Source organism: Anastrepha obliqua, chromosome 1, assembly GCF_027943255.1.
Source record: "Anastrepha obliqua isolate idAnaObli1 chromosome 1, idAnaObli1_1.0, whole genome shotgun sequence".
NCBI classification, from domain to species: domain Eukaryota; kingdom Metazoa; phylum Arthropoda; class Insecta; order Diptera; family Tephritidae; genus Anastrepha; species Anastrepha obliqua.
Window position 1 is genome coordinate 11730187 of NC_072892.1, and position 9894 is coordinate 11740080.

Genomic DNA, 9894 nt, shown 5'->3' on the forward strand with positions numbered 1-9894 from the left:
ATTTCATTCAGTGCGTTTTCCACCCTAATAACAATTGAATTAAAATTAATTTGGGTAAGAAATACTTACATTATCATGCGTTCAAGGGGTCATAAAGGGCTTTAATCATTTAGTATGTGAATTCTTGTAATATTTTACAGAAATAAATGGATTACAATTTGAAAGAATTAACCAATTGAAAATATCATAATACAAAGTGGCATCCTCACTTATTATTTCCTTTGCCTAATTTTTCTGATAGATTTTTGATTACTAACTATATTTTGGTGCGGAAATAATAATTAAAATATGAACGATCCCAACAAAGCGATCAGTGTTAATTTGTCTTCGCTTTTAAGTTTAAAAGCTGAACTGCTACGTAAACAGGCAGAGGTAAACAAAGCAAAGGCAGCCCAAACAACCAATCAGCAAAACGAATATACGTCGAAAAAATTAGTCCACCAAACTTCTAACAACATTTCCGTTGGTGACACCAGCATTAGCAAACGGGATAAAAAGATTCGAGCCAAAGAGGTCGGAAAGCTTGATGATGTTACTGTTTACGAACATGAAGATTCAGAGTTGTTGGAGAAATCGAAGCGCGTGCTGGAAGCAAAGAGCAAATTCTACGACCGCATGACGCGCACCGGAGGTCAACTTAATTCAGACGATAATTGTTTAGTGTTGTTTAATCGCAAGCATCAGGACGAGCGTGTAGATGATACATTTATGAACGAGGAGGCTGACCAAACTGAAGTAAACGCGAATGTGCCGAAAGATAGTGATTCAGATAGTCAGACTGAGAGTGACGATGACAGGGGTCTGGATGATGAAGCAGAGTGGGTGGAATATACTGATTGTTTGGGACGTACTCGAAAATGTCTTCGCCAAGACCTGGAAGTGGTGAAAAAGCGTGACGCAGAATTGGCCGCTAGTATGCCGGAGCGCTTGGATCAATCTAAAGCTAATTGGATGATTAATACCACGGGAGCTTGTGATGTAAATGGAGAAGACGAAGATGTAACAATCGGTCCCATACCAAGTGGAAGTGTCTTCGGCGATGGAATTTCCATAATGTCAAAACATGATGAGCAACGCGCCAATTGGGAACGCAAAGAGCAGGAAAATATCGATAAAGCAGATGTACATTATCAGGATGTTTTCTTCGATGAGGCACGGCAGCACGGTGTCGGCTATTATGCATTCTCAACAGATGAAGAGGAGCGTATGAAGCAACAAAAAGAATTAGAAGAATCACGGAAACGCACTATAGAAGAGCAGAAGCGACGTGATGAGCTTCGAGCACAACGAGAAAAAATCATTGCAGAACGTGTACGTGCCGCTAAGAACCGACAACGAGCTCGTCTTGGATTGCCCCCATTAGAGGAGGAGGAACAAAAAGATAATACTATAAATATAGCGCAAGAGACCAAAGAAGAACGTAAAGCGCGAAAAAAGGCCAAAAAATTAGAACAGAAGCAACAGAAAGAAGAAAAACAACGTGAATTAGAGCGCAAAAATCACGTGCGCCCATGGGATAAAGATAAAGAATACGCTACAGGCAGCTCTAAAGTCATAGACGATGAAAAATCAGAACCAAAATGGGCATATAAACCAGAGCGCTTGCCCATGTCGCAAGAGGAGTGGAATGAGAAGAAAAGAGCTGAGCGCATCACAGAATTTGCGCCCGTCAACGTTTTGACTGAGCCGCAATGCCAACCAAAACGTACAAATTTCAAAAGTATGCCGCTGCCACAAGAAATACTTGCCCCCGATAACTACAATCTAACGTTGCCGGCCGATAATTTCGCCAGCCGTCAGACATCGCGGAGGAATAGAACTTTTCAACGCCGCAACTATGAAGCAACGAATGAAGTCACAGACGATATGGAATTAAAACGTTCAGGCGCTGCCATACCGCCTCCAGTGGACCTAGAGTACGTTTCACCGCCCCCTGCTAAAAAGTCAAAATCCGGCAATGAACTCGAACGTTCAATCGAGGCAGGTCTACGCTTTCTACGCGACAATTGCGATAAAGGCAATTTGACCACGAAATCCAGTTGGACCGCAAAGGCGGATTACTAAAGGAATATACATTGTGTTGGTACCCTAATGAATAAAAAATATAAAATATATTGATAATTTCGTGCTGCAGCATCTTTTTATTTAACTTGCCTGTTCGCTTGTAGATATTAAATGTGCATGGCAATAATTTACAAAGTTTGACTTACTCTTTTTTATAAATACATACTTATGAGACAATATGCAATATTTATAAAAATTATAAAGTGTTATTGTCAATTTGAAGAGTCAAATGTTTTAAGTGCAATTCAAAGCTATAATAAAATTTAATAATAATAATAAAAAATATATAAGAAAATGAGTTTATCGCGTTACCTTGATAAAAAAAAAATGCAAAACATTTCAAATTATCGCAAACGCTTTTTCTTCGATAGTTTTTCAATTTGCAACTATTTATGTATACATAAAGAGTAACTGAAGAAATAATACTCATACGTGTTTGTAACGCCAAAAGTTAGAAAACTTTCACTTCTTATTGCTCTACAATGCTTAGAAAACCTGTGCACTTAAGTAGGGGAGTATGTCTGTATTTGTGCCGAAATGTGCGCAAATATGAACCGAAATATGGTTTATAAATTAGTTTTATACTTGTTTTTTGTGTTTGGTTTTATAATTAATAATTTTTATATTATATAATTTTTGTCATATAATCACGTCGCTCAACCAATTAGCTGCAACACTTTAGAAAGAACTTCAGTTCCATTCAATAAGTAATTGTTTTCAAATTAGAGCGCATCGTATGTTCAAAATTTGTCTTTTTTCACTTCCATGAAACTACAAAATCTAAACGTTACAAATATATACCTACTGTATTCGTAGTCATTCTCTTCAACTAATTTACGAGCATTCTTTTGATACATAGTAAATTCTATAATACGCACGTACATACATATGTAGTATATCGTCACTAAAGTAATTCTAAAATACAATATTTGTTTAAGGAAACTTATTTGCGATGCCAACATGCATTTATGCCAAGCTTTGCTGCGCCCCAACTCTTGGCTTATACCGCCAAATAGTTGTTCAGCTAGTTTTCGAGCAGTAATACGGAAAAGTATCTCATTAAAGCATTTCGCTATCGACCATATCAATGACTATGTCAGTCATTTTTTGTCGGCATAAATCGTTGGGCGGAAAATTCAAAATAGGCGCACCATCTTCCATGGCATCATGATGAATGTTTAAGTACATATCCGGCGCATGTTCCGATGAGCAAGTTGACATTGGTAAAATATCCAAAGCAAGACCAAGCGCAAAACGTCCATAGGTTTTTAACTCCTCGCGAAATCTACGAAAAATGTTATAATCATAATTTATTTTCATTATAATAAATTCGTCTAGATAATAAACTCATTTTCGGTAGCAACCTACAGTTTTGCAAACTTTTCAGCACTGTCACAGTACTCTGGTAGGTATGTACACAAAGTTTTCAACCATCTAAAAACTTCTGCTGTATATAATTTGATGAAACTGTTTAGATGTTCATCACGCATCGCTTTGGTTGTGCAACAGAATAGTAAATTGGCTATGTCGAGCGCAATGGAACTATAACGTATCAGTTGAAAATCCACCAAGCAAACCTGTAGAAATTAACATAACCTGGTAAATTTTAGTGATTGAAAAAGTTAAACAAAAAACTCTTACATCAACAGCTTTTTTTTGTTCTGTGTTATCACCAGCACTTTCGTAGCGATAAAGAAAGTTGTTGACCCAACAGTCGCCATGGCAAATTGCAGAAAGCGTTGATTCTGCACATACTAAATTAACCATTTGCGAAAAGAAAGAAGAGCAACCGGCGAATTTTCTCATTGCATCCAAATATTTAGAGTCCTCGGGTAGAATATCGGAAACCTGAAAAACGAGAATAGCAAAATTATTTATTTTTTTTATTTTTTTTTTTTATTATTTATTTATTCATTAATGTCTAACAAAATTCAGAACAGACATTTAAGATATAAATTCAGAACTAAAATCCAAATTTACAATATTTAATATTGAAAGGTGTAGTAAAATTAGATTATCAGTGTTTTGTTGTTGTTGTAGCTGCATAAACATTCCCTATACATAAACGGGGAATGCTGCTGAAGTGATAGTTTTTGGGCGGATATAAACCTGGGTCGTTCCGGTTACGAAGAAGCGACTGTCGTGGGAGCAGTTGTTGTTGTACTAAGGTTTTTTCGTTACATTTAATAAAAATATTGCATAACAAAAACCTTGTAAATCCAAATTTCAAACTGTACAAAATTTAACAAATTTAAAAAAATTAACATGAAAATCAGAATCTTTGCAAAACTCAAGGCGCATTTATTAAAGGTGGTGGCACTAGACCAACAACAATGTTTTGTACGTTTGATTGTCACGGCAGAGTTTGGAAAAGTAGGCCACAAAAATTAATTTCCTTGTTTTATTCTGTACTGTAAGCCACATGGGCACAGCGAAAGAAGAAAAACAAATCAGCTGATTTACCAACACCACCTTTAATACATTCGCCTTGGGAGAACTTTTGGGATTAAATTTTAGTATAATTGTATGTAAGTTTGATGTTGCTCAAAAATCGCGTTAATTTTTTTTAATTTTTGTTTTGCATGCAATGGTAAGCATTTTTTTATTTGTATATAAGTCTCCCGAGCATTCATTTCATATGGAAGTTTTCTAAACATTCTGAGGTTGAAAATTTGGATGCCAATTTTTTTTAATTTGCTTAATTTTTGTGAGTTTTGTACAAAGTTTGGAACTCTAGTTTGCAAGGTACAGTTATGCAAGGAACTATATTTGTATAAAAAATTTACAACAAAAATTGGACCATAAAAAATATTGCGAACATAGTAAAAAGATGAAGTGACTTAGTTATTTGTATGTACAAACATATGTATGTATGTATACATATTATTTATGACAGCTCATCATATTTAAGGAGCTGGCTGTATTTTCATGCTTACCATTTTAATAGCATCCTTTGTCAAGCGTTCATAGTAATTTTTATACCAATTTTCATTTGATGCACAAAATAGTCCCTCTGTGACAAGTCCGCGCAAACGTTCGAATTGAGCAAGATTTTCGAATTTATAGGCCAAACTTAGTGCATGAAATTGGGCAACCTCTTTCAGCACCAATTCAGTTTCATCTATGGTTAGACCCTTCTGCCGATCAGGCATTTGAAAGCCGCGTATACGCAAATCCTCTTAAATTAGATAAATAAATATTATTCATAGGTATTATTTTTGTTTTTTTTTGTGTGCACAAACCCATAATCAAAAGATCGCCGCGAGCGTAGAAGCATTTGGGAGTGGCGTCAAAAACTTTTTCCGTTTTGGTTTCTTGAAATCTCAACAATTCCGGCAATATTTCCGTGTAAAATAACACTTCATTTCTAGAAATTTGTAAATTGGAGAAATATTTTATATTTTTTAATAAATTAATTATTTTATAAGCGCTGTATGTATATAAATACGTATACACATACATATATATATATATATATATACTAGATGTACATATATATGCATCACAATTTCGGTTTTTGATAGGGTCACCTCCTGTACATATATTAGTTTTGACATATTTAAGGCGCAGCGTCGGTGGTGTAATGGTCAGCATAGTTGCCTTCCAAGCAGTTGATCCGGGTTCGATTCCCGGCCGACGCACACGATTTTTTGTTCATTTTCAACGAATTATTTTTAATAACTCCTTCAATATACAATAATTCATATTGGTATTGCATATTTACATACAGATGTATATGTATTCCATATTTTAAATATTTCTCCCATACTCACCTAAAGAGCTTATCGCTCTTATAAGCTTCACGTCTCTGAGCGTTTTCCGGCAGTCGCTTACAAATTAAATATTGCTCCCATTTTTGTTTTTTTCCATCCGCCGTACTCTTTCGTTGACCGGTAAGATGTGTGCGATATAGTGTAGCTGTATAATTGTCGCCGCGTCCCGACCCTTGCTCCTCCTGCAAAATACACCGCACAGTTATTAAAACAATTTGTATCTAGATCAAGTGCCCCAAAGAAGCGGATTAAAACAACAAAAGCAAGTTATTTATGAGCATTGCAGTGCGCCGCCACTTTAATTACTAGTTTGTACTGCATTGAATTCCTCTTCAGTGGCTGCATGAACCGCAATCCACCCAAAAACAACAATGTCAACAACAATTCAATAACAATTCAATTCGGTTCGTTGTCAACCCAGTTGCTTGCTATAGAATTATAAATAAATATTGCGCCACAATTAATGCAGTTCGCAGTTCACATTACCAGCTAAGCTAAATATCAATCCCCATATATCTGTGGCAGCCCAGAATCAACTAATTGTTTGATGTATATGTAGAAAAATATGTGGCGGGAGGTGGCGGCGCCAACACAATGATGTAATACTGAAATTGTTCTGGAGCTCTTACTGGTTCAGCATGTACATACATATATAACTTTTGCATGCAGTACTCCACAGGGATGTATGTATGTGAAAATGTGTGTTTAGTGAATTTTTTTTTTTTAATTTTATTTTTACCTCAAATGCATCGATTTGTACTTCCGGCTCTATGCTACGAAAAATTTCCCGAAATGTTTGTATTGTTAGTTTGGAGGACGAATCGCCATCTTCGGTAGGTGCATCAGTAACGCCCATAGTCTTTTGCACTTTTTCAAACTGGATGCAAGGGAGTTATAAAAAGCAGTACTTGCAAAAATGTAACAAATATATGTACCTAGAAGGGCGTCAGGGGTAGTTGGTTGTGGGTGAGTCTCCTTCTTCCTGGAACTTTATTATGTACCGTTGTTGATGGTATATATAAAATTATATTTAAATGTAGTTTCGGCGATTTTTTTTTGTTTAACTTCGAATTCGATTATTTTGGTACAGCAAATTCTTCTCTCGAAAATATATTTGTTTTTTACTCAGTCAGCACAACAACCGCTTGCAAGTGAACAATTTCGCACAACTATTCGCCTATGCATGCGTTCTTTTATACAAGTTTGCATTACACTTGAGTTACAATCGACCAATTGACGTTCTCGGTGCTTTCGCGTATTGCTACATCGATTTTCTCGGCAACAAACAGCTTGACAAATATGCGGGCTGTGGCGCAAGGGATATTTAGCGGCTGTCAGTTTTTTGAATGAATTTTTGTTTTGTACTTTATACTTTCCTTCTATTCTGTCAATTTCCGGTGTATGCGTATTTTTTTATCCTTTGCCACAGGCGGTGATGCCATATTGGAAAAATAATTAAAATGGTTGCAAAGCTTATCAAATGTGTTTGCATACTTGTAGGCTGGCCGAACATCTAAACTGGTTAAGAACACAATAACTTGAATAACAAGAAATAATTTCAACCATAAGACAATACATAAAGTTGATTTAAAATGAAAGAAATGAGGTCAATTTTTTATTTGCAACTTTACTGCTAAACTGAGTTAAAAAATAAAGTTTTTTAATTTTCAACAGAGCTAAACTGAGTTAAAAAATAAAGTTTTTTAATTTTCAACACAGCTAAAATGCGTTAAAAAATAAGTTTTTTTATTTTTAACTTTGCTACTAAACTTAATTTAGTTAAAAAGTTCAATAAAATTAAACATTCCCCTTACTATCAATCCTAAACTGGAATAAATAAAAATATATAAAATAAGCAATATACAATAGAAAACACAAAAATAAATTATTTAACAAATAACTGCTTAGCAGCGCTAGCAACAAAGGCCTTCGGCTATATAGAATATATACGAACTAATTAATTTCGTAGAAGCGATATGTTTCTTTTTGTGAAATTTTTGTGTTAATAACAAACGAAGGCAAAACATAAATCGTTATTATAAATGCAGTAATCCAAGCTTCATCCCTCCAATCTTCCCAGCAACAACCACAAGGCGAAACACGATTATATATACCCGTTTTCGGCTTGGACATACACGCCTGACCCACAGCAACCTCTTTCAAAACAACAATCCACAAAACCTCATTTGTCAATTCTGCAACGAAGAGATGCTTTCTATCAAACACATTGTTACATATTGTGAAGCTTACATTCAATAAGACAATCAATATCAAGCCACACAATAGAAGAACTCCTGTCCGAAGTAAACGCAGAAAACATTAAATGATTTATACACTTTATTTACAAAATTAATTTGTACTTTGAAATACCATATAAATGATATACGAATATTATTATATAAATACTTATGATACGTGAAGCTGATAGGTGAAGCTTTGCTTTTAAAATCATTGTGATTGTAATTCATTACTTTTCCAATTTTTAAATGAAAAAAAAAAAACAAACAAAAGGGTTAATAAAGTTAAAAAAACTGTGCGTCGGCCGGGAATCGAACCCGGATCAACTGCTTGGAAGGCAACTATGCTAACCATTACACCACCGACGCGTCTATTAAATATGTGCTCAATGCTGTACTTAACAACAATGTTACCAGTAGCTTCAGAAAAACATCACGCGAAGCTGTTTTGCCTACACACACAAATGTTGCCGTATCGGGAGTTTTGTAAATGTTATAAAATAAATATTAAACAAAGACTTTTGACCATGAATGCAAAAATATAGCGCTGCGTCGTACCGGTTTTATAAAAATTGTTCTTAAATAATTGTTTTTAATTACAAAATATGTTTGAAAGAGGGAGTAATGCAGCACATAAGTATTTATAGTCAAGACAAAATTCACAAAATTATGTGTAAGCGTGCGACAACGGTACCTTTTCTGCTTTAGAGCTCTCTGATATAAAACAACAAATTTTTGAGTTTTTATGACTTTGGTTTTAAACTCTGTCTTACAAAAGCTAAACAGTAAAAAGTAATATTTAAAAGGAGGGCCAATATTTATTGTTTTTAAAGTGGAACCAAGTACCTGAGGTATTTGTTGCGGTTGCTGTAACAGTTTACAAAGTTCTGTTAAACGCGAAGATGTCATCATCTGATAGATTTGTTGCATTTATGAACGCGCTGTGCAGTAAAATGGAATTGTTACTAAGTTTGGTCATGGACGATGTATGTGAGGAAAAAACCGATAGTCTTTTATTAAATTTAAGAAAAAAAACCGTGTAAAGCTTAAAAGAAGGACATATCTTGTCAAAAGTTTAATATCAAAATGGAAAATACCCAAAAATAAGTCTTTTTTTGAAGCCATGATATTGATTCTCTACCGGATGTATTGTTTCTTTTTTTTATTCGCTTATATGTGATGAGTAAATTAGAAAATTTTCGCTGGGCGATGTTTCTATCTATTTTTAAATCTTTATTAACTTTTTTTACTTCATCTACGACCTTAGCCCAGAGCACGCTCTTTTTCCTCATTCCCGACGTGAACTCGTTCTCCATGCTCAGTCGGACTCTGAGCAGTAATTTTATCTCCGATGTACTAAAGTAATCACTAAAACCAAGAAAAGTACAACATAATAAAATAAAGTTTAAATATCGTATTTTTCATCAATTTTTGTATTAAAAGCTAAAATAAATAATTAAATACCCACTTTTCATCAGACATTGTACTAGCGTATTTATTGGCAGTGTGAAAATTTTTGCTGCAAATAATGCACGACTTTTGATACAAAAATGACGTTTAAGAACGCGTTGCATTTGCAGTACTGCCATATTTGCATTTTTGAACGCACTGCTCACTCTGAAATGGTATGTGGCGCATTATAATGCATTGTTGAACATACCCATCGATCTCATCTAACGGTAGGCAGGAATGACTCGTGTTTTTCCGGCCAAGGGCTGCTGTCCCAGTAAACTAGCCCTTTTCAGTGCGCTGAATTTTACCACCTATCTATCACAAGTGGAGCAACTCCATGCATCCTTATCTCCTTCGTGCTCCACCCA

General features: G+C 35.0%; 2 protein-coding genes and 2 non-coding genes across 5 annotated transcripts; 2 read left to right on the forward strand and 2 right to left on the reverse strand.

Annotated features, from left to right (window-relative positions):
* LOC129249861 (coiled-coil domain-containing protein 174) lies at positions 1-2255 on the forward strand. 2 transcript variants are annotated; one of them, XM_054889532.1, is made up of 2 exons: positions 1-54; positions 242-2255. In XM_054889532.1, the coding sequence occupies exon 2, from the start codon at positions 289-291 to the stop codon at positions 2062-2064; it is 1776 nt and encodes a 591-aa protein (XP_054745507.1). In that variant the 5' UTR covers positions 1-54; positions 242-288; the 3' UTR covers positions 2065-2255. The 2 variants fall into 2 exon arrangements, with proteins under 2 accessions (XP_054745507.1, XP_054745514.1); XM_054889539.1 differs by lacking the exon at positions 1-54 and adding an exon at positions 97-112.
* Positions 2111-7147, reverse strand: LOC129249871 (uncharacterized). The gene is made up of 8 exons (XM_054889547.1): positions 6773-7147; positions 6577-6714; positions 5838-6019; positions 5307-5431; positions 5001-5242; positions 3706-3912; positions 3433-3641; positions 2111-3349 (listed from the first exon to the last, which is right to left on the reverse strand). Exons 2-8 carry the CDS (start codon positions 6691-6693, stop codon positions 3124-3126), a joined length of 1308 nt encoding a protein of 435 aa, XP_054745522.1. The 5' UTR covers positions 6694-6714; positions 6773-7147; the 3' UTR covers positions 2111-3123.
* Trnag-ucc (transfer RNA glycine (anticodon UCC)) lies at positions 5634-5705 on the forward strand. The gene has a single exon. It is a non-coding gene; the product is annotated as a tRNA-Gly (tRNA).
* A 1224-nt stretch (positions 7148-8371) lies between the features above and the next one.
* On the reverse strand, positions 8372-8443 carry Trnag-ucc (transfer RNA glycine (anticodon UCC)). The gene has a single exon. It is a non-coding gene; the product is annotated as a tRNA-Gly (tRNA).
* Between the last annotated feature and the right edge of the window lie 1451 nt (positions 8444-9894).